Source organism: Pygocentrus nattereri, chromosome 11 (genome assembly GCF_015220715.1).
Source record: "Pygocentrus nattereri isolate fPygNat1 chromosome 11, fPygNat1.pri, whole genome shotgun sequence".
Classification (NCBI taxonomy): domain Eukaryota; kingdom Metazoa; phylum Chordata; class Actinopteri; order Characiformes; family Serrasalmidae; genus Pygocentrus; species Pygocentrus nattereri.
Genome location: NC_051221.1, coordinates 34,124,528 through 34,148,058, shown reverse-complemented (window position 1 = coordinate 34,148,058; position 23,531 = coordinate 34,124,528). Strand labels below are relative to the sequence as shown.

At 41.7% G+C, this 23,531-nt stretch overlaps 3 protein-coding genes across 8 annotated transcripts; 2 read left to right on the top strand and 1 right to left on the bottom strand.

Annotated features, from left to right (window-relative positions):
* The first annotated feature begins 1,946 nt into the window (after nucleotides 1–1,946).
* Nucleotides 1,947–4,435, top strand: tmem258 (transmembrane protein 258). 2 transcript variants are annotated; one of them, XM_017706646.2, is made up of 4 exons: nucleotides 1,947–2,062; nucleotides 3,203–3,312; nucleotides 3,555–3,683; nucleotides 4,224–4,435. In XM_017706646.2, the coding sequence occupies exons 1-3, from the start codon at nucleotides 2,060–2,062 to the stop codon at nucleotides 3,679–3,681; spliced, it is 240 nt and encodes a 79-aa protein (XP_017562135.1). In that variant the 5' UTR covers nucleotides 1,947–2,059; the 3' UTR covers nucleotides 3,682–3,683; nucleotides 4,224–4,435. The 2 variants fall into 2 exon arrangements, with proteins under 2 accessions (XP_017562135.1, XP_017562134.1); XM_017706645.2 differs by having other exon boundaries at nucleotides 1,948–2,062; nucleotides 4,271–4,435.
* A 774-nt stretch (nucleotides 4,436–5,209) lies between these two features.
* tmem138 (transmembrane protein 138) lies at nucleotides 5,210–10,151 on the bottom strand. 5 transcript variants are annotated; one of them, XM_017706768.2, is made up of 6 exons: nucleotides 10,011–10,151; nucleotides 8,690–8,773; nucleotides 7,913–8,560; nucleotides 7,529–7,700; nucleotides 6,592–6,667; nucleotides 5,210–6,400 (listed from the first exon to the last, which is right to left on the bottom strand). In XM_017706768.2, exons 3-6 carry the CDS (start codon nucleotides 8,038–8,040, stop codon nucleotides 6,288–6,290), a joined length of 489 nt encoding a protein of 162 aa, XP_017562257.1. In that variant the 5' UTR covers nucleotides 8,041–8,560; nucleotides 8,690–8,773; nucleotides 10,011–10,151; the 3' UTR covers nucleotides 5,210–6,287. The 5 variants fall into 5 exon arrangements, with proteins under 5 accessions (XP_017562257.1, XP_017562256.1, XP_017562260.1 ...); XM_017706767.2 differs by having other exon boundaries at nucleotides 8,690–8,846; nucleotides 10,011–10,150; XM_017706771.2 differs by lacking the exon at nucleotides 8,690–8,773 and having other exon boundaries at nucleotides 7,913–8,575; nucleotides 10,011–10,150.
* Nucleotides 10,152–10,952: 801 nt separating this feature from the next.
* On the top strand, nucleotides 10,953–23,343 carry LOC108432722 (EF-hand calcium-binding domain-containing protein 4A). The gene is made up of 10 exons (XM_037542337.1): nucleotides 10,953–11,074; nucleotides 17,325–17,569; nucleotides 17,973–18,084; nucleotides 18,195–18,306; nucleotides 19,129–19,275; nucleotides 19,569–19,659; nucleotides 19,949–20,044; nucleotides 20,131–20,318; nucleotides 20,668–20,739; nucleotides 21,886–23,343. Exons 2-10 carry the CDS (start codon nucleotides 17,327–17,329, stop codon nucleotides 22,040–22,042), a joined length of 1,218 nt encoding a protein of 405 aa, XP_037398234.1. The 5' UTR covers nucleotides 10,953–11,074; nucleotides 17,325–17,326; the 3' UTR covers nucleotides 22,043–23,343.
* Nucleotides 23,344–23,531: the final 188 nt, after the last annotated feature.

Here is a 23,531-nt window from a genome sequence, read left to right as displayed (position 1 = left end):
TTTCGAGCAAAAGACTTCGCGCGCGCTCCGGCGAGGGGGTGCATCTCGTGGAAGGGGTGCCGAATTCGGCACACCACCTGTTTGAACGGTTTTAAGAAGCCTTCGTCCACTTTTCCTCGTCATTACGACGCCATCCTCGACTAAATCTTAAGCGCCGTTCCATGACTTTAACAGCTGAAGTGAAGTGAGTTAGATGAGCCTTTATAGAGGGCCGAGGAACCAAGTGGTCACTAGCAGAACTTACCCAGAAATCATTGTGACTTGACTTAATTCCCTGTTGAAAGTCAAGACATGGCAGACAAGCGTTTGTAAGCGGTAACAGGAAACTACTGTAACATGTTTAACATTTCAAAACCATAACAGTCGAAATGCTATAATCAGACGGGATTTAAGGCTGCAGAAAGTCTACTGTCCATATGCGCTCATTCTGCTTCATCACTTTACCCGCAGTGTTGACATCTCCTCGGTAAGGAAAGCGGCTATTGGCTGTACTAAAAGTCGCTAGCAGTCGCTGAGTGACGCCATCGTCTAATTTGCATAATGGTCCGCTTGCGTGTATTTGAAGCTGTGGAATAAAGGAATGACGGCGTGGGAGAGAAGAAGGTGAGTAAGAAACACCCTGAACTACAAATGAACTACAAATAAATTAACTTCTTCTGTTAATTCTTTTCTGCGATGGACTGGCGACCTGTCCAGGGTGTATCCTGCCTTCCGCCCGAAGACTGCTGGGATAGGCTCCAGCTCCCCCCCGCGACCCTGACGGAGAAGCGGCTTAAAAAAATGGATGGATGGATGGATGTTAATTCTTTTTTTTTGCCTCTGAAACAGGCCGTCACTTCTCAAAATAACTTCATGACTTTAATGCTTTGTCTAGACCCACATAACTTAAATCATTTTTACGTAAATTACATAAATCAATTTTGCCCTGTGTTGTTAAATGTTAGCACATCAAATTTAATCAAAAGACTGTTATGTGGGGTGGAACTGCTGCTCCACGCTCAACCCTCCTCCTCCAAAGTGACCTTAAAAGATACACTTTGACAGAGTTACTTAGTTTTTTTGTTTGTTTTTTGTTTGTTTTCTGTCTATTTTGTTTGTTTGTTTTTTGGGGGGGATTTTTTTCAATTTTTTAAAATATATATTTTTATTTATATTTACATCCCGCTCTGTAAATAGTGGGCGGGGTCAGCGGCGGCTGTGTGGCCGTGGAGCGGTGTGGGTCTGCTCTGCCTGTGAGACCGAGCACTGTGAGTCCTGTGGGACGGGGCTCTCGGCTGCACCTGCTGCTCGCTGAGGACAGTAACTGAAGAACATGTGTGTTCACCTCAGAGTCTCCAAAAATCTCCAACAGGACCAGAAAAAGTCGCTAGATTTGTCGCTACTCGCTTTTTAAAAAAAGTCGCTAAGTCGGCAACACTGTTTACTCGCCCAGCCTGCTAGTTAGCACGTTGAGAGCCAGTTCATGGTCTTAGTGCACGTACATAAATGTAGGCGCAAACCCTGGGGGTGATTAAGGGTTATGTTGCACAACGAATTATAGACCACTTACAAGAATTTTTCATGATATATGTTACTAGGTGTGGGCTTTACATGAGAGACATATCAATGTTATGTTATCAATACCATATTTAATAATAAATAAAGATGTGATTTCCATTGCATATCAGCTGTTGCTCCTTTCAAAAACGTCAAACATACAAAAGTATCAAACAGAGCATTTTGAAATTAAACCCTTTAAAGTTTGAGTTGGTGTGGAAGAACTTGACTGGCCTGCACAGAGTCCTGATCTCAACCCCACTGAACACTTCTGGGATTAAACTAGAACAGAGATTGTGAGCCAGGCCCTCTCGTCCAGCATCACAGTCTGACTTCAGCAGGATTCCCACGTCCCAGGCCGTTATCACTGCTCAGCAGACAGCGTGGTGATTTCTGTAGTAAAAGGCTTTTAGTATGAAATGCGTTACTCCCATCAGTCGTTCTCAGGATCTCGCGAGAGTTGGTGTCTTCACATACGTGGCTTTTCCTGGAGCTGTCGGAGAGGAGAGCCGATCTAGCCGTCATGGTAGGTTTTTCATGTACTTGGTGGTGTAAATATTATTTTAAATACTCATTTGTCAGAGCAGATCGTTTGTTGAATGGTCGACGAGTGTTTCCAGCTTCTCCTACCTGTCCACTTTTGTATTAGGGCTGTAAAGTTGCTCGTTGTTTGCAGGCTAGCGTGCTAATTACCACCATAACGCCATCGTCTTGGGCTGCTGTTCGCTGGAGCCAGAACCGGTACCGTAGCTAAAACTTACAACTGCTCAGTTCTCTCCTCAGAGACGAGTACGCTGCCCCGCTTATCCGTTTACTGTGAGAAACCGATTCGCGCTGTTGGTCACTGCTCGCTGCCTTGACATTGTTCCCTCACCTGCGCTGGTCTCTATTAACCGAGTCAGAACCGTTTATTCGCCGTATGGCTGCATTAGAAAGCATTAGGGATTAGTTCTGGTGCTCAGTCGAAATACACCACATTCAATACAAGCTACGTTCATGCACACGAATTCCACCTTTAAAAGGCCTAACGCAAGAAGCGTAGTCGTAATTCTACGTGTACACAGGTGAAGGGGAGGGGTAAAAATAGCATTATGGGAATTAACTGGTAGATGTGCAGTTATAATGGAAGTCGAACTCATGCTAGAATGTAATATGCAGGAACGAGCCTCACGAAGGAACCAGGAATGACAATCCTAATGGGATTCTAGAGCGAGAGATGCTGCTGACAGTTCGACAGGAAAGAATGAATTTAATTGTAAGAAAAGACTTCTAGACACTGGACTGTAGCTGCGCTCCAAACCGCATACGGCCATACTAAAGACTATGCTAAGAATAGTACACCACCATTAGAAGTGCATACAGTGGTGCAGTATGTATATCTTGGTACTGTGGGGTTTTGGACGCAGCCTGTTTTCCAGTCTTGAGGGTCAGGTAGAGTTTAATTAAGTTGAGTGTTGGAGAGCAGAATCTAAAGCTGCGTTCAAAACCACATATGGCTGTACTACATAATACACAAATGAATTGGTGGTGTACATTTTTGTTGTACTATTTAGCATTGTAGTATGCAGTTTGGGACACAGCCTAATACAGAACTGCACAGAGTGAGTGTACATCAGTTGGAGCATGTATGCATTCTATGATTTTGTGTCCTCTTTTGTCTGTGCAGGAACTGGAAGCCATGACCCGATACACCAGCCCGGTGAACCCGGCTGTGTTCCCTCACCTCACAGTGGTGCTGCTCGCCATTGGCATGTTCTTCACAGCATGGTTCTTTGTGTATCCTTTGCAGCAAAGTTCAGAGTGGCATGATGCACAGACCTTTTAAGTATTTAGTAAGGACTGCAGTACATCTTAGCTTAGCTTCCAAAAAATGAACAGGTGGTGCATAAGCAGTAATGGAGATAAATGAAAGAAGGTAAATAGAGAGAATGTGGAGGTTCACACTTAATGACCTGTTATAACGCTGAGTAAGTCGTTAGTTGGTTAGCAGGTTTCCTCCTTAACCTGTTCTGCTCCAGGTATGAGGTAACATCCACAAAATACACACGAGATGTATACAAAGAGCTGCTCATCTCACTGGTTGCGTCACTCTTCATGGGCTTTGGGGTTCTCTTCCTGCTACTTTGGGTTGGAATTTATGTCTGAAGGTGAGAATTTAAACATGCCACAGTTTGTGAATCTTAGTTTATGAAGCTGTATGTTAATTAATTGGATAAGTGTTTTACAGTGTTATTCTTAGAAGTTTATCATTTATTTCAACCATAATAGTACATGTAGTTTGGTTGAGCAAACCAGGTTTCACAGAGTTGCAAGTTGTCAAATGCATTCAGCATCTTTGGAATAACGATAATGTTGCAGAAATAATTTTTGAATGCTTAGAGAGATTACTAATAACGCCATCTGATGTCATCTGTAACATTACTACACTTACCTTCAGATAAAATTGACTATTGCTGGTAGCTTTTGTTGCCTTTTTTTTTTGTTTTATTTCTTATTAAAGCCATGCTATAATGGCATGAAACCCTCATTCATTCAAGATATTCTTTTATAGTCATGCAATGTCAGCCAGGGAAATGTGAGAATACTGTTGCTTGTTAAAGAGGTTGTATTTTACAGGCACCGACTGTTATTATTTCACATTGGCACTGATCTACCAAATATTCTTGTTTATGTGAAACATGGCTCAGAATATTCTTCACTGCAAGTCTCACTGGCCCGTGTGTTTCTGTACCAGAGGTTACACATGCACAGGGGAACAAGTCGAGAACATTCCGGTGGCTCGGCACTCTCTCCGGGCCTCAAACTCTACCACACGCACTGGGAACAGGAATGGACTTTGCACTGGCAGGATATCGGGAATTGGGATTGATTTCAGAAATAAAGATTTTGTAAGAATGTTGCATGTGTAGTTTATTAATGTAAAAGTCATGTTTTGTCTTTATTGTTCATATGGTTCTTTACAGCACAACTAGGCTTTTTTTAAAAATATTTGGCTCAGTTTAGCTAAGCTGACAGGATGTTCTCCAGGAATAAAAAGTAGTAGTCTTGTAGTCTAGGGCTAGGTTTGGGTCTATTTTCTGTATCTGTATGTCTAAATTCAGCCAGTCCAGCCAGCTACAGACATTGAATGATCTTACATGATAGTGGGGAAATATTTTTGTAAATCTAATACTAAAGGCAACGTATAGAGCACATACTTAGTCAAGAAACATGTTTAGGGGCAGGTCACCTATAGGTTACATCTAGAGGCATGTTTAATCAAGGTAAACCTTATCGTCTCAGTCGTAATGGAGTCTAAGCCATTGTCTGTTTTCAGAGAAATGCAGTTCCAGAACACCCTAACTCTCCTGCTCTGAGTCAGTGGGATGTATTGGTTGGGTATTTGAAAACGCTGGGCTATAAGCGTCTGGAAGGCCTTTTGTAGCACCTAAACCCCCAATCCCATCTTAATCTCACGGATAAGAATAGAGCAGTCTGTCAGTGCCACACTCTTGGCCAGCCTTGAAGGCCATGGCCTGTAACCCTTCACAATAACTACGTTATAACATTTAGCATATACTTTTATCCAGAGTGACTTACAACATGTACATACTTGTCCCTGGCCAAGTGAGCAATGGTCCATGACCTTATACATTATGTATTTTACATTAATGAAGAACACTTGCATAGACAGTCAAGATACCGAAATGGAAAACATTTATTTGACATAACTGGAACATTTAAAGTTGCTGAAATGACACTCATGAAAGTAAACAGTCACAGCTGAGTGAAGACTGAAGACCTAATCACAGACACCAATGGCTACGCTGCACATTTATGTTAACCTATTATCAGAGGAAGACCGTTCCACTGACAATGCTGTGATCTTACGATTGTACATTACAATATGTACCAACTGCAAACATGTAGAAAGATCAGGAGTGAGGCACTTTGGTTATGTTTTGGTGACCAGGAAGTTTTGAGGAAAGTTTTTTTTAAAAATCTCAAATGTAATTGGATGTTCATAATGAAATCAGTAAAAAAGTAACAAAAATGACAGCAGAACAAACTCCATTGACCAAAATCTCACTCGGTTTGTGAAAAAGCAGAATGACATTTACAAACATTCTGTCATCGACAATATATAAAGACCGCCTTTTCATTCTAAAACCCTCCAATAGCCATTTTCTTTGATAAAAATCTTATAAAAATACTAACTAAAGTTTGACATTGATAAAATATTCACATACTGTGAGACAGAAAATATCAGCAGTTGAAATGGCACCTTATATTTGGTAAAACTTGACCTGGATATTCTGGATGCCAAATTAAGTGAAAAAAAAAAAATAGTTTCAAGCCTACACTGCTTAATTGGTGAGTGACAAAACACAAAAATTGGACACAGGATAGATTTATTGGATCTACTCAGTGAATTATGTTTGATATTACTACAAAATGAATTTTTAAAAAATGCTTAGATTTACCTTTGGGTTCCACTGTCTCTTCCACCATCTCACTGGTTCTTAAGGATTAAGCAAAAGCTGCTGGTGCAGTAAGGTGATCCATACTTGTGTGCATTCAGGCTCTATGTAGGAGTCCCTTAATTATTTTACAGCTCAATTTCTAGTTTTGTTTCCTGCCATCAATGTTGATCCTAGTTTTGTATCAGATAACACACCTGACCAGTGTGATGTCTTCATAAATCTCACAAGTGCCTCCATCTAAACACAACAGATTGTAGTTTCTCTTTCATCATGGTCCTCAGGCCTGAGTCACTGTCGAGCTCGAGCAAAAGCATCACGAAGCCATGGACAATCCTCATATAATCGTGGATCTCCAAGGTACTCTGTTGTGCGCTTGTAGAAGTAATAATACAACACAGCAGCTGCAAAAAACACAAAAAACATTTTCTATTTATTTATTTCTTCTGCTTTTGAGAAGAATATTTGAAAGCACAATCAGAATGTGAGAGAAAGAGAACTGAGGAAGGCTTGACATTATTTTTGTGGCTGCAGCCAATCCAACACTAACTTTGGCCAGGAACTCAAAAAGCACATTTAGTCATGTCTTCCTTACCTAGTCTTTGAAACACAAAGAGCACCTGTAAGCCGTTCGTCCACACAAAACGATTTGAATCCATCCACCTCAGATTCTGTAAAGCCAAAGCCAAATAGGTAACAAGGATTCTGGTTATACTGTTATGCTTCACTTCACTCAAATCTAGATTTTTAAATAGTGGAGGAAATGTATCAAGTTAAGTGAATTCCTCAATTACTGCTGAAAACAAATATTGTTTAATTATATTGTGTAGTCTGTAAATAATTGCACAAAGTTTTTTCTGTCCTGGCTCTTGACACACTGAATTGAAACAATGAATATTAGTTCATGCAAGAGAACTAATATTCTTAGAGAACTAATAACAGAGCTAAGAGCTAACAGCAAGTCTAGAGTTTGTTCTAGATGTGCCATTTACATTTGGAGTTCTGCTTCTGTCTCTAACGTGAAAGCCAAAGGAGCAGCAATGCCAGGAAAGAAGGCAATCATGAAGCTTAGCTTAAACATCAGAATAAATGAAACAGAAACATAATCAAATCATTGCATCATGTTTGGCAAGAAGCAAGAATACACAGATGATCTTAGAAACAATGAATACTGTTTACCCAATATAAATATAAACACCTTCACATCAGAACGGACATTGTGCACTTTTAACCTCATAGTCACTGCTGTCCAATATGTTGGAGTAAAGAAAAACAAAACTGTCAGCATCCAATTATTGGCTAACTGCACTATGAAATTAAACAGCTGTTGGCTTAAGCAACCATGAGGATTTCCCCAGTGCAATTAATCTGGAAACAGGTGAAGTGGGGTGTGTCTGAAATGTGGTACAGTGTCAGGAAACTTTAATTATTGTGCTGGAACATACTGGTAAAACCTTTTACACTGATTGACATTCAATGTAATTTGGGATAATTATTACTGTTAGCAATTTAATATAATTCTGGGGACCTACCATGACCCAGCAGTGAAGGCAGATGCTGAGGGTGAGGTAGAGAGCCGAAAGCATGAGCAGTGCTCGGAACCTCTCCAAGAGCAGAGACACTAGCCCGACCTGGAACACGTACGTGTTGAACATCATCAGCAGGATGATGATAACATTAAACAGGATGGCAATATCCTGGATTCTGCAGTATGAATGAGAATGAAGAGAGGAGAAAATTAAACATCATATAACAAGTAAAATACATGTATCTAAAACATATCTAAAATGTACAGCTGAAAAATATTTTAGGTGAAAAAATATAGCTGTTGAAGTGAATGTGTTTGGCTGCACACATCCACAGTTTATACAATTTACCCCAACTATCACTCCTTAAAATTACACTCTTCTACTTACATGAACAGCACAAGCTGTATGACCGGGGCTGCCCTCAGAAGTTCGCTGAAGGAGTTAACAAATAGGTCAAATGCTAGAAGAGCCAGTTGGATCAACAGGACCAGCGAGTAATTATTGGTCTGGAGCATCTCAAGGTTTCAGTGTTGCCCCACAGCTCCAGCCAGGAGCTCAGGTTGGGGGCTTTAGTGAGTCCTTTGGCCACTGTGGCTCTGGTTTCCCAGATATTCCTCTTGACAGTGATGGAAAATGAGGAAAAGCCACTGTCTCAGCACTTCTCCATATAAGCTTTAGAATTCAAAACAATATGGTCAAATATTTTTTGATGAAATAGTGTTTCTTTCCTGTGGCAATTATTTTCTTGTCCTGTTGAATTTTTTTCCACTAGGGTGAAACTGAAAAATTGAAGAAAAAGAAAAATGTTGTGGTCTTTTGTGTAAATGTTGCACGCATTACAGTCGGCTATACGGCTCCAGCCTCAGCCATGTCTGAAAAAGCACTGGTTTCTTAGTGAAACTCTATCCCAATTACAATGTTTTTTCCCCGTAATAATCAGGTTTATTCAAGAGTCTCTAGACTGTAGATCTCCCCATCAGTCTACGACTGGTGACGTCAAGTTCAGGTAAGGTCATCTCGTACTGTTCCACTGAGCTGAAACGAGACACACTGAGAATGAGAAATGAAAATAAAGGCTTCAGTGTTTTCAATGTTTCAAAAAGCTCACTGCCAATTTCTCAAACCATCGCTGAAGTGATGCACAAGCCATCACTTATTCCCTACCTGCAGATAACCACTTGTACGCATCACTGTCACACTGGCCTCATGTTCCTCCGTCATCGGCACACGCCGTTCTGAGTACTGTAACTGAGTCACAGCCAGCCTCTGTTATTCAAGGTGCTACACATGTCGGCGGTTACACAGGCAAGCAGAGGTCACACTGGGGATTAAGGTTTAATTTCACTGAGCAGTGAGACAGACATCTTCTGTGTTCCCTCTAATCTCTACTTGACTCTTACTTACACGACACAAAGCCCATAAGAAATACATAGTTGTATCGGATTCTTTTGGACTTTTTCCTAACCATCTACAGATCTCTGAGTGCCACTAGATCTGAGTTAGTCAGGAGGTGACAGAGGTGCAGTGTGCCAGTCGATGACAGAGTGAAACTCTGTTTCAATAGCACTGGATGAGCCAAAGCTGGCCTTGCATTAACTGACATATGTCTAGAGGTGGGCAATATGGTAAAATTTTATATCACAATAAAAGAAGGTTTTTTATGATACAAGACATACCACGATATTTATTTTTTATGACATCTGATGAGTTAGAACAGACAAAGTAAGCCCAAATTTTAAAAATACTGTCAAAAACGATTCATTCAGATATTTTCCCTCAACGTTTTACACACTGCTGCACTACATCCAGTTAAACAGGACTAATTGTGCTCTGTTTTAGTTGGTAAGTGATTTCTAAGTACTGATGACATCCAGAAAAGCATACTGAGACATACTGTGATGCAATTTATGACGATATCGATAAATACTGTCATACCGCCCAGCCCTACTTATGTCTGATAAACAGTGTTAAGTTAGCTAGCATCGAGCGCCACAGTGAAACTCGCTCATTTCAGTTTCTTCTGAATACCCCTGAAATACAACATACTTAATGTAATATTAGCATGAGCAAACTATTAGCGAACAGTAATTATCTGGCAGCCGTAGGTTGGATGGGAGGTTAGAAATCTCCATGTAACGTTCACCTCACGTTCTCAACAGACTAAACCTCAACAGACCCAGCAGATGTTGTTTTGTTGATATCGGTGCGTCGCGTGCACATTCAAGTTAGCGACCCTAGCTAACGTTATCTTGCTCTTTCATAACCTTCTTTTGTGAAATACTTGAGTAGATTTCCTGAGTAAAATCTCACAGCCCTCTTCGTGAGATGAACTCCGGTTTCTCCTCCTCGCCGTTAACTTGGCTAACTTTACACAAACAGCTAGCAGGCTAACGGGCTAGACAGGAGATTTAACGTCATGTTTAATACAGACTGTCTCGCTACCCGCCAACACATCAGAGCCCTCTGAATGAAAGCAACAGCTTACCTTACATAACCGAGAGAAGGGCTCTGCAGAGGGCTGCAGTAACGCTAACAGCGGTGTGACCAGAGTGGACTCCTCTGCTCACAAACAAACGCACCAAAGCGCGGCTGAGAGCCCAGAGACTAGGACAACGACGTCTCCCATAGCAACCTGCCCAAGACCTGCCTACCGTAAAGACTCAGAGACGAGCGCAGAGCGGAGCTGGGAGCTCTCACGCCTCGACACGCTCAAGTGTGGAAGGCCGTTTCCGTCACGGGAGAGAAACGTATAGACTTTTAATAAATCATAATTATAGGATGATTTTCAATGAATGGCTCATAATGGCTCATAATGACCTACCCTCGCATATTAACGACTTTCTATCTCATATGAATGACTTTCTGTTTCATAACAATCACTTACTCATGTCATAATATTGACTTACTATCTCATAATAATGGCTTTCTATCTCATTATAACGACTTACTATCTCATAACAATTATTTACTATCTCATGATAACGGCTTTCTATCTGAAAATTATAAGAAACTCTTGTCATTACTATGAGACAGTGATGAATTATAATGATATATTAAGTGATAATTATGAGACACAGAGTTATTATTAGAAAATACAGTCATAGTTTTATCATAATGGCTATATATTTTTCTCCAGGGGCGGAAACAGGCTTCCATTTAAAATCTCATTCTTCAGAAGTCACCTTTAAAACGCGTTAAGCTGTGAAGTCAATACCAGGTGTGAGCCTGACATGATGCGCTGTGAGCCCGCTATGAGGGAGATTACGGTAATAAGATCCCGCAGCGTTTCTGCCCTCGTGTGGAGAGAGAGAGAGAGAGAGAGACAGACAGAGAGAGAGAGCAAGAGAGAGAGAGAGCGAGAGAGAGTGAGAGCGATAGAGAGTGAGAGCGATACAGAGAGAGAGAGCGAGAGAGAGTGAGAGCGATACAGAGAGAGAGAGCGAGAGAGAGAGAGGGAGAGGCAGGCAGGCAGGCGCTGGAGCCGCAGAACACCTGAGAACACCTGAGGTGGCTGTGCTGAACAGCAGGCGCGTCCCCAACTCCACAGAGGTGAGTGTAGAGCCAGTTTTACACTGGAAATGCTGTAAATGATATATTCTTAAGGGTGAAAACAGAATTTGAGTGTTTCCGCTGACAGGGAGCAGATTAACGGTGTGAGGAGTCTGCGGGCTGCTCTTGAATTATGTATGGCTCAAACAGGATCCTCTTTCCAGGATCTACACCGTCACTGACTCGCTGACTCGCTGACCGCCTCAGTCCTGTATGAAGGATCTGTTCAGTGAATTCTATCAGAACTACCGTCGAAACAGGGTCCTGGGTTCAGTGATTCAGCTCCGGTTAAACTGTCTGAAATTGTAGATTCAACAAAACATCAGCGCACACAAACACATGCGCACAGTCCTGTTAGCTGGCTGAGAGCGGTGTTAGGACAGGTTTACCTCGCACTGCTGCTGTGTTCTTGGTCATGACTTTTCAGTAGTAAGCAAAGAGAAACAACGCCTTTACGGCCTTTTCCACTTTGCGCCTCATCTTTTCATTAAAAGCTGGAGTGACTTCCTTCGCTGTCTGTAAATGATCCGTACTCATCTGAACCGTTCAGTTCGGGTTCGGTTCAGAGGCTCTAAGCTTGTACTGTCTGACCGTTCATAATGTCCGTCTGTTGTTCAGCAGTGTGAGTTTGAGTGTGTATTTAACCTTGAGAACTGCAGAACCACCTGCCGCAGGGTCCAGTTTCAGTGTGCATTTACTACTGAAAAGTATTAATCATTTCCTATTACAAATACTTCAGTGTTCAAGAGATTGAAATCACAGTTCAAAACTTTGGGATCATTATTTTCAGTTTAGAAAAAAACAAAAATATTTCAGATGAATGTACAGACCGTTATACTATGAGGCTACTACTCTCAACTCAACAGATTTCTCATTTGTAGGCTATAAAAGGTGAAGATGTATTCAGAGCTGTAGGTAATGACCGAGGAAGCGGAAAAAAACACTGAGAATTAAGTCCTAATAATATTTGAAACGTGCTGATCAGTACTCAGACAGACAGCTTCACTACACTCTTAAAAAGCCTGGTTCTTCAAGGGGTTTTTAGTAAAGAAAACGGTTCTATATAAAACCATGAACATTCAGGAACCATTTGACTAGTTAAAGTTCTTTGCATTGTGAAAGGGTTCTTCTGGTCTATGGAGAATGTGCTGTAGATGGTTCTATATAAAGCCTTTTTGAAAATGGTTTTATATAATGGACCAAAAAGGGTTCTGCCATTGCTAGGATGTCAAGCTTGTGATAATTGAGGAGCCCTTTTTGGTGCTATGTAGAACAGTTTTTAAAAAGGTTCTGTATAGAACCATTTTCTTGAAGAGCCATCATTTTAAGTGTGTAGGAATTACTGTTAATAGTAATTTCAGTCTATTATTCATCATTAAAAAAATCCCCAAAAGCTTGATATTGTGAATAAAATGTCTTATAGTAGGGCGGCATGGTGTCGCCTCACAGCGAGGAGGGCCTGGGTTTGATTCCCCGGCCGGGTGACCGGGGTCCTCTCTGTGTGGAGTTTGCATGTTCTCCCCGTGTCTGCGTGGGTTTCCTCCGGGTTCTCCGGTTTCCTCCCACAGTCCAAAGACATGCAGTCAGGCCAGTTGGACATGCTAAATTGCCCCTGGGGGTGAGTGAGTGTGTGAGTGACTGCGATGGACTGGCGACCTGTCCAGGGTGTATCCTGCCTTCCGCCCAATGACTGCTGGGATAGGCTCCAGTACCTCCCCGTGACCCTGAGGGAGAAGCAGCTTAGAAAATGGATGGATGGATGGATGTCTTATAATACATTCTCGTGTCTACCTTATAGCATCTCAGTCTACACTGTAGAGTAAAACGGATTTAAAAATGATAAGAGATTCTAATGCTTGTATGCGTAATTGTAAGTTGTAATGATATGATTTTTAGAAATGATGATGGTAGAAAAGATTTTTTTGTCTGATTGTAGGCCGAAAACAATGTACTTATGGTGTGAACTTATTAGGACCCTGACACACCAGGGTCCTAATATGTCAACTGCCAACTGTCGGACATCGTCAGTCTGGAGATGAACATCGCATGACTGCCGGACATTGTCTGCACGGTGCTTTCAGTCTGCAGCGTTTTCTCTAGTTGGCTCTAGTTAGTGCTGTTTTGGCTGATTAATCATTTACTCACTAGTTTACAATGACTAGCAAATTTATCAGTGTCCATGCAGGTGGGTCAGCTCACACAGCAGAAAAACTCATGATGTGTTTAAAATCTCAAATAGTAATATCTCAAATAATAATCTCAAATAATAGTACTTTTAAAAACTAGTGGCCAAAATCATGACATAAGCTGAAAACAACCTGTGCATCATGGAATATTCAAAGCCAATGTGAGAACCCTTCAGATTTCAATTATTCAAATACAGACAAGTCGCTCTCATGTTCAGTACATGGGTGTGCCGACCGCAGAAATAACTATTAAAGCGTTTTTGTTACATGTATTATTTAGATGAAAGTTAATCATTTAAAATCTATTATTTAAACCATCATTTCATTAAACCAGGAAAAGCCAGAGTGCCATTCAGGCGCTCGTCAATCGATCATTAAAGACATTTCCTCTTAGATCAGAATCTGCACTGTCCACACTGAGATTTAGCCACAAAACTCTCTCTCCACCACTAGCTGAGGGGTGGACCTCCCAGAGGAGCCCATCTAGAGTGAAGCCCTGTTAAGTCCAGCACAGTTTGGTGATTTTCCTGCCCAGGCACACCAAATTCAACCCATCAGTTATTTACTAGGTTTAGCAGGTGGGTTTAAGCATAGAAATCACCAAACAGTTCTCGACTCCATCCTCCAGGACACCAGTGCCCTCTCCCTTCTGGTTGCACATGGGCACAGATGTCCCCAGGTACAAGCTCAGCACTGAGCTGAAGTTCTCCAACTCTCTACCATTAACTTCAGGTCAGCCACCCATGTCTCAGCCTACGATTGCTGCTCATGGTAATGGACAGTGTCTGATGCAAACCTGTGTAAATGCTTTATTTGCATGTCACTTTGTTCCTTTACCCACTCGCTGTGAGTACACAGTCCATCCTGTTCTACTGTCCATGTCATGGAGCTTTGGAGGAAGACAAAAAAGGAGAGAATATATATACATGTGTGCTGAGGGGAGATCGTTGCTTTCTTTAGTTTGTAATGACTGCAAACCTGCGTTAAGGCTTTATTTGCATCTCACTTTGTTTCTGCACCCACTCCCTATCAGCACACAGCTCACAGTCCTGTCACATGACCACAGGGTTCTGCTGTCCATATCCTGGAGAGGGAGGTAGAATCAGAGAGAAAGAGAAAAGCAGAGAGAAATGTTTGCATGGTGGGAATGCATTGGATTCTTTGATTGGTGAAGTGACTGTTGTCCCATCTGTGTGTGGTGTTGGGAAATTCCCAGCTGCTTCATACAAATTTTGGCTTTACTCCCCCCCCCCCCTCTCATGTTTGCTGAAGTTGCACCACACTCCAAACATGTCACTCATTCAACACTGCAGTATTATTCTAACCAAATAATGATCAAGTGCTTTTGAGTAAACTGATTTTACAAAACCTTATGTGAGCTGTAGATTAAATCTAAACCTGTCTGGAATGGTCTGGCTGGGATGCGTCACTGTTACTGTACGTATACATTGATATTTACTAAGGGCAGAACTGCCTAAAGCCTCAGTTCAAACAACGAAGCAATTATAATTATGCTGGTATTCTGTAGATCACACATATTCTTAGTGTTGTTCAGAGGTATCTGTAGTTGTCTGTGGAGTTACTTTGTTGTTTCATTACAGCTACTAGATAACAGAGCATGAACAATCCTTCTATTGACTCTGCAGGGTTAAAGTAAACTGAGCATCTTGAAACTGAAGCATGTTTGCAGTCATGCAGTTAGGTGTAGCTTAAATAATGCAGCTTCTCTACTGTGCAAAAAAGGGATTTTAAGATCTAGACATTGTTACGTATTTTAAGTTATTCTAACCAACACTTTGTCTTATTATCTCTTGAGTTAAATCTTTTGTAAAAAGTTTTGGCAGTAGAATGAGATTATGACCACTCACAGATCAAGCAAATAGTGTTGAATATTTGAATAACTGCATGCATCAAAGACAGTAAGTGAACAGCTGGTTCAACGTGTCAGTGTCAATTTTGGGAGAAATGAGCAGACATGAAGATCTGTACTTTGGAGGGATGGAAGAAGAACTGGACCTTGGAGAGATGGAAGAAAAACTGGACTTTGGAGAGAGGGAAGAACAACCAGACCTTGTAGGGATGGAATAAGAACTGGACCATGTAGGGATGGAAGATGAACTGGACCTTGTAGGGATAGAACGAACTGCACCTTGGAGGGATGGAAGAAAAACTGGACTTTGGAGGGATGGAAGAAGAACTGGACCTTGGATGGATAGGGAAATGATGGCACCTGGTTGCACTGTGTGGAGAAGACAAGCCAGTGGAGGGAGAGTGATGCTCTGGCCAGTGTTTTGCTGGGAAACTCTGGGTGCAGGCATTTATGTGGACAGCTATTTGACACATACCTAAAGGTACATCTCTTCATGGCAGTGGTGTTCCCTGATGGCAGTGACGTCTTTGAGCAGGATAAAGCACTCTGTCACACTGCACACATTGTTCAGGAGTTGTTTAAGGAACATGACAAAAAAGTTTAAACATCTGCGGGATGTACTGGAACAACCTGTCTGATCCACAGTGGCTCCACCTCATAACTTCTAGAACTTAAAGGATCTACTGATAACGTCTTGTTGCACCTTCAGCGGTCTTGTAGAGTCCATGCATTGGTGGGATGGAGCTTTTTTGGCAGCATGTGGAGGACCAATATCATATTAGGCAGACAAGTAGAAGTAGATGGACGGATGGCGATAGATAAACATTTATAAAATGTAGAAACTGGAACTATATCTACCTAGATTAGCACTGTGGATACAGGGTAACATATGCAATAAAATGAATAAATATGGGGCAGTCAGGGGCTAGAGGTTAGGGAACCAGCCTCATGACCAGAAGGTCACCAGTTCGATCCCCAGAGCTGACCGCACATGACTGAGGTGTCCTTGAGCAAGACACCTAACCCCCAACTGCTCCCTGGGCGCTGCAGATTGGACTGCCCACCACTCCAGGCAAGTGTGCTCACTGACCCCTAGTGTGTGTGTGTGCTCACTAGAGTGTATGTGGTGTTTCACTTCACAGATGGGTTAAATACAGAGGTGAAATTTCCCCATTGTGGGACTAATAAGGGTAGCTTAATTAATTAATAAAAAAGTCTTATTTTAGTCTAACATCCCAGTGTCGTTGAATTATTCTGTTCTTTTGTAGTACACTAAATACATATGCAAATATTGGTTTAAATCATTGGTCAAATCTAAACATATATCTGATGCCAGCTGTTTTTTTAAAGCAAACATCATCTGATATCATCGTGCATCCCTAGATTTAAGATACCACAATTTCTCTTGCAAGTTTCTATATTTTTATAATGGCATTTCTGGCCTACAGCAACAGGATTTTTAAAAGGTCCCTTATTCTGAAATCATTAAGGCCAGGGTGAGATTGTAGCAGTCTGCCCTGGTATAGTTGTCGGAGTTGCCATATTCTTCCATTAGGTCAGCACAGTCAATCTCAGTGGGATTATCATTTTCCTGGTTGGTGTTTTTAACTGTTCCTGCATGCTTCTCTTACTCAGCACTGCTAGGATCTGCATTTTTACCTGAAGGAAGCCCATTTGGATCATTTATTAACTCAGAATTCACTTATTTATAGAAAAGACTTGAGAATATTAAGTAAAAGGTACATAGTAACACAGAGAGCTTAATGTTTAGCTTGGCTTACATTACTAGACAAGATAGAGATATAAATATACCTAGAAAGTGTCTCTCTTTCTCTTTCTCTTTCTCTTTCTCTCTCTCTCTCTCTCTCTCTCTCTCTCTCTCTTTCTCTTTCTCTCTCTCTCTCTCTCTCTCTCTCTTTTCTCTTCTCTTCTCTTCTCTTCTCTCTCTCTCTCTCTCTCTTCTCTTCTCTTCTCTTCTCTTCTCTTCTCTCTCTTCTCTTCTCTTCTCTTCTCTTCTCTTCTCTTCTCTTCTCTTCTCTCTCTCTCTCTCTCTCTCTCTCTCTCTCTCTCTCTCTCTCTCTCCTTCTCTTCTCTTTCTCTCTCCTTCTCTTTCTCTTCTCTTCCTCTCTCTCTCTCTCTCTCTCTCTCTCTCTCTCTCTCTCTCTCTCTCTCTCTCTCTCTCTCTCTCTCTCAGTAATGTCAAGTTGGCTGAAGGATGGAGAGGTGCTGGAGGGTGAGGGCAGTGGTCAGTCATCTCCATGTACCCCCAGGCTGAGGAGCCCCATGCCAGCCAGAGGGGGAAGACCTTCCCCCAGCAGTGGAGTGAACAGAGACCAGGCTGCAGGCCCTGTCCCGCAGGACCACATGAGTAAAGCCAAGGAGCTGTTTGAGCTGTGTGACAAAGAGGGCAAGGGCTTCATCACCAAGAGAGACATGCAGGTGTGCTCTAAATCCATTAACACTATACACTACTGTTCAAAAGGTCACTTTCTTATCACCATTTTTACCCTTTTCTACATCATTTAAGCACAGCTTGGAAAAATCTCATTACCTTGCGTTAAAAATAAAGACCTGTCTTCTCCTGAAGTTACCATTTTGTAGATACCTTTGATGTATAATAATTCAAATTACATTGTAAATATTGTTGTATAAGTTTATTGTTACTTATTGTTGTATAGTAGTCTTGTGTTATTTTAAAGTAATAAGATTAGAGTCACTTGCCATACTAGTAAACAGTGGAATGGTAGTGTATTTGTCAAGAATTATAAATGAAGCTCATTTGTCTGTGTTGTGTTTCATTTTGTCACCACGTTGTCTTGGTGTGTGTTGGTGTGATTGTCAGCGGTTACAGGGAGAGCTGCCCTTGACCCCAGAGCAGTTGGAGTCCGTGTTTGACAGTTTGGATCGAGACAGAAATGGATTCCTCACTCCCCTTGAGTTTCACACAGGCCTTGGTTTGTGTTTGTTGTGACATACAGCGCCTTGGTACACAGAAACTGCCAACAAGCTTTATATAGAACCCTCTCTCTCTCTCCATCTCTGTCTCGCTCTCTCTCTCTCTTAGGGGAGCTGGTAGGAGAGGAGGAGTGTGAGGAGAAGGAGAGGGGAGTGGATCCAACAGAGATCAGATTCACACAGATTCTTATGGAGCTCGGAGCAGATAAACTCTTTAAAGAGTGAGTGGAATATAAAAGAAAAGTCATATTTTGGTGTCTGCGGTTTGCTTCTTTAACTTATCATTGGAGCTATGAAGTTAATATGGACATCTGACTATTACTCCTTCATGAGCTTTATGAGCAGAAAAGCTCCTGGGTTCGATTCCCTGGCTGGTCAACTTAAGTCCTCTCTGTGTGGAGTTTGCATGTTCTCCCCGTGTCTGTGTGGGTTTCCTCTGGGTTCTCCAAAGCAATGCAGTTAAGCCAATTGGACATGCTACATTGCCCCTGGGTGCGATTGTGTGTGTCTGTCTGCCCTGCGATGGACTGGCAACCTGTCCAGGGTGTATCCTGCCTTCCGCCCGATGACAGCTGGGAGCCTGAGGGAGAAGCGGCTTAGTGTGTTGTTTGTGTCTTTGTATGCTGTAGCATTAACATTACTCCATTAACATGATTGGAACTAAACGGTTGAGAAAAACCCTGAAAACGGCCCCAGACCATTATCCTCCCTCCACCAAGCTTTACTGTTGGCATTAGACATTTTTGTAGGGGGTATATGTGTAGAACACATTTCAACTGCTTCAGAGTCCAGTAGCAACGTGCTTTACACTGTTCCGTTTGACACTTGACATTGTGCCAAGTTGCTGTTTGGCCATGAAGATCCATTTCATGAAGTTCCTGACGCACACTTCTTGTGCTGATGTTGCTTCATGTGGCAAGTGACTTCAGTGTCAGAAACCACATAAGTGAGTGTACTTTATAAAAATCACTGAGCTCTGTTGTAGATTTATTCATAAATGTGTGTGTGTGTGTGTGTGTGTGTGTGTGTGTGTGTGTGTGTAGTCAGTGGGAGCTGTGCTCTCTGTGGTGTGATTTACAGAGGGACAAACCAGAGTTATTGAGTGTGCTGGAAGAAGTTCTCTCTCATGCTGTCACTCATCTTCAGGATTCACTGAGGGAGAGGGATAGTTTGGAAAAGGCACTGCGCAGGTCAGCCTTCACTGGACCCTTCTGCTTAAACAGCACTCCTGAATTTGTAGGAGAACCTGCTAAACTTGTCTCAGATCAGTCTAAATGTTGACCAAACCCAACTTCTGATCACAACACTAAGCATTTCCAGAAAGCTCATGAGCTGCATTGGTGCCTGTACTTGTCCTATGTTGCACATGACCAACTGAACAAATGCTGATGGACTGTCCTGTGGTGTTGCTGCAGCAGGATTGGATATTTCTTTAAATCAGTGCTCATGTGTTACCTTGCTTATGGGTTATGCAATTTGTCAGGCGAGAAGATGACCATGACAGAATGGTGCGCTCACTCTATGAAGACCTGGAGAACCAAATCAAAGAAGAGAGAGAAAAACGACGGGTTCTGGTAGGTCTTAATGAATGGGGAGAAAAGTATAGTATAGTACAATATAATGAGGTACCGCTGATCCAGCAGGCCTTAGCTCTGCACAGCTTGGTGCTTTGCTCAAACACACATGATCAAACTCAACAATTATTTACCAGGTTTAGTGGGTGTATTTGAGCAGGGAGATCACCAAGCTGTGCTGGACTCTGGCCCTCCAGGACCACAGTTGCCCTAATTTATCTTTAAAATATTGATAAAGGTCTTTGATGGACAGCATGATAATAATACTGATAATGGTTTTCTGATGAAGGACAGTGTGAAGCAGGGAGACAGAAGGGAGCAGCTGCTGCTGGAGTTGAGGACACGAGAGCAGGAGCTAGAGTTCACACTTACCAAACAAAAAGAGGTAAACAAGACATTTAGTCGCTCAGTTCCAACCCATTTCAAAGCTTTACCTCCAAAAGAACATGCACTCCTTTGTTCTCACTGTAGCTGGAGACTAGGATCGAGGCTCTGGGTCGGGAGCAGATGCTCACGCGGGGACAGAACCAAAAGCTGCAGCAAATGAACGCTGAGCTGCGGGACCAGCTGGAGCAGAGCCGGGAGGAGCTGCAGAGAGCCCTGAGCCAGCTACAGCTGCTGCAGGACACAATCACACAACAGCACAAGGGCAAGCAGAGGTGAGAGACCAGAAAGGCCTAGGCTTTCTACCTGGATTATCATTTAATATGGAGAAAAAATATTTTTAAGAGAGATACTTTTTTACACAGCATTTCTGGTTGGCCTTAAAAACAGATATTTAAAGAATGGTTTGGCACAAGAAAGTCTATTTGAGATTAATTAATAACTTGATGTGGTTTGAGGTAATTATATGTTGATTTAGCTATGCAGTTTGCTCAGTGCCAATTAGTGGCTGTAAACTTCCATTGTTTGTTAGCCATGTTTGCCTCAGAGCTGCAAAGCTAAAAAAGCAAACTTCAGACAGCACTATATTTCACTGTTTAATTCCATTTTCCCCTCTCTGAGCAGAGAAGTGCTAAAAGTGTCCAGAAACATGCAGAAAGAGAGAGAGAGCCTGACGAGGCAGCTGGATCTGCTCAGGTAGGACTGCCTGGCTGTGTTGCATTAACACGTAATTGTGTGTAGGTGTGTCAGTGGTGTGTCTGCACAGGACATGGCCCATTTCAGTTTTATCTGCTTTTATCAGTGAGATAAGATTGGGAATATTCTACACTGCACACATGGATCGAAGCATATCCTCTCGCCAGTATGTAGGACAAGGAAATCATGTGCAGTTAAAAGAATGTTATTAGCTCAGAATAAAGTCAGGAACTCTCTCAGGGCCTGCCCACTGATAACCTCTGAGCGAGATAACAGAAAACACAGAGAAGGGAGTTCCTCTGCTGGAATTTAGCCCATATATAAACCAAGTGGCCACTTTATTAGAAACCTACTTGGACTGGTAATCTACATGGACTGGCTGCTTTATCGTAAAAAACCTACTGTAGATGTCCTTTGCAGGTTTACAGTTACACACTGTAGCCCATCTGTGGTGCACAGTTTATCACCCTGCTCTACCCTGTCCACCATTAGAAAGGAACTACCATAAGACTACTACTGACCAGATGTTGTTTGGGTGATGGACTGGTCTTAGTGCTTTGCTGGACACTTTAGTAGACACACCTGCCACACTGTACACTACCGCATACAAAAGTTTTTGGAATCACCTGCCATATTGACAATTTCAATGTACCATAATAACATTTACATTCAGTGTGAATTTAAATATTATAAAATATTCTCCAAAATGTTTTCAGTAGTTTTCAATATTTATATATTTCTGGAATTCTGTGAACAGAAAGTTATTAACTGATAATTAAAATATTGTACATCACTTTTTTCCCTTGAGATTTGAGGTCTACTGTGCCTGATGCACTCTTATTAGTGCAACGTACACTACAACATCAGTGTCACTGCTGTGCTTAGAATGGTCCATCACCCAAACAATATCTGGTCAGCAGTGGTCCTAAGGGGGTCCCTTTCTATGGGAGGCAATATGATGGTTAATGGTTATTGTGATGCATTAAATTACAATATGCTTTTCTCAGTATATCGTGGTCATCTCCAGTACTTAATGAAAACTAAATGGACCAAACATGCAACAGCAGAAACAAAATCCGAAGTAGATGATTTATAAATGCTTTGGATTGTTGTTTTGATGTAATTCCATCATTATCTGTTTCTCAGGGACATGAACAAGCGCCTGCGGGATGAGAAAGACGCACACCAGGATCAGAAGAGGGTTAGTCACAGACAGTCCTTCATGCCACCTATCCTCCCTTACTCGCAGTGCAGCTGTGGGCATGGCAACCCATCCTGGGTGTACTCCTTTTACCCATACTGAGCCGGACTCTGTGCTGGTGCAGATGAGGTTGCTTCTAGTCTGTGACGTAATGCTGTGGGCAGCGCTGTGCCTGTCTGTCCTTGGTCAGCAGAAAACAGTGAATCTTCACCTTCTTTCACAGTCTTTGCACATTGCTGTGATATGAGCTTGTGAACGATTGTCTGATGCTTATTTGATATAAGGCAAAAGTGTGGATTTGATATGGTGTATCTGATCCCTGTTACTCAGACAAGGAATTCAGTTTTCCAGTGAGTCTGTTAAAAAGTCTTTTTGATTTAGGACTGGGTTTAAACTGTATCTGTGAAACCAAATGGTTTGATATGAGTCTTCAGACGCATTAGTAAGATTGGCCTTCCATGGCCTTTCACCTACTTGAAAGCTACAAGAGTGTAAAGCTACATTATCTAGAGGCAGATGGCACAAAGCCCCAAGCTAAGACAATGAACAACTATGAGAATATGAACACATAACTGTTGTGAAGTCAAGGACATGTGATGGGTTTCTTTTTAAGTGGAAAGACTGTGTAGGGCACATTTGAAGGCCAGTCTGGAGCTGTGAATGTAATCACTGTTCTCTGTTTTAGAAGGATGGATAAGTAGAAAAAAAAGCTTTTCTTTTGTAACTGTTACAGAAAGCTCAACAGTGTTTCCCACTGATTATTATTATTTACTGTATCATTTAGTTTAGATTGTTTTTGTTACTTAAAAAGTGACACTTAAAATATGCAAAACGACTCAGGATGCACTAGCATAAGAAATATCAATGTATTTCACAGCTAGAGTGCTAGATTTTACCATTGGGATGGGAGCTGCTTATTCATTCAATCCATCCCAACTTCACTCTGAAGCTCTTGGAAGCTCAAGTGCTTATCCAGCATGTTTATAACCATCACTAGAAGCTCCACCCAGGAGATAACTCCTATTTGTCATGGGGGAAACACTATAAATGAGACTGTTGGCCCAGTTGCTCTGAATGATTGCTTTTCTAAATCAGTTTGCTAGGTGTTATGTAAAAATTTGTGACAGGACAAAGCTATTTATCTTTTTTTCTGTTTTATGTGTGTCCATTATGTATCTGTACCATTTTGTGGTACACATTAATAATGTGAATTTAATTTATTATTTTATGTTTTTGTTGCTGATTTCTCTGTGTTAGGTTGTTTTTCCTCAAATGAAAAAATCTGACTTATCATGAACAAAACAAAGACAAAGTTTGTAAATCTGAAACTAGTCAGGTTATGAACAAATGGGTGTGTTTTCCAGCACCTCCACAGTGCACAATAAAAGTCTTTATTGAAGGTACAGTTCCCTATACGTGTCCTTATTGCACAAGACTCGAATGCATACACACAAGCGTGTACACACACAGACACACTGCTAAGACAACTATGCCAAAGGTCAGCACCCTAAGAAATACACATTTAACCCTTAGCTTTACATAGTGAGATACAATTCATAGCTATTCAGTGGAAGAGTGTACAGTTATGTCT

Bases quoted from the DNA above. Each gene is read 5' to 3' on its own strand.
- tmem258 (XM_017706646.2), top strand. The intron at 3,313-3,554 runs GTATCCTTTGCA...GTTCTGCTCCAG, and splicing joins TTCACAGCATGGTTCTTTGT to GTATGAGGTAACATCCACAA.
- tmem138 (XM_017706768.2), bottom strand. From the start codon at position 8,040: ATGCTCCAGACCAATAATTACTCGCTGGTCCTGTTGATCCAACTGGCT. The intron at 7,701-7,912 runs GTAAGTAGAAGA...TTCATACTGCAG, and splicing joins ATACAGCTTGTGCTGTTCAT to AATCCAGGATATTGCCATCC. The intron at 6,668-7,528 runs GTAGGTCCCCAG...TTGGCTTTACAG, and splicing joins GCCTTCACTGCTGGGTCATG to AATCTGAGGTGGATGGATTC.
- LOC108432722 (XM_037542337.1), top strand. From the start codon at position 17,327: ATGTCAAGTTGGCTGAAGGATGGAGAGGTGCTGGAGGGTGAGGGCAGT. The intron at 20,045-20,130 runs GTAAACAAGACA...TTCTCACTGTAG, and splicing joins CACTTACCAAACAAAAAGAG to CTGGAGACTAGGATCGAGGC. The intron at 20,740-21,885 runs GTAGGACTGCCT...TCTGTTTCTCAG, and splicing joins AGGCAGCTGGATCTGCTCAG to GGACATGAACAAGCGCCTGC.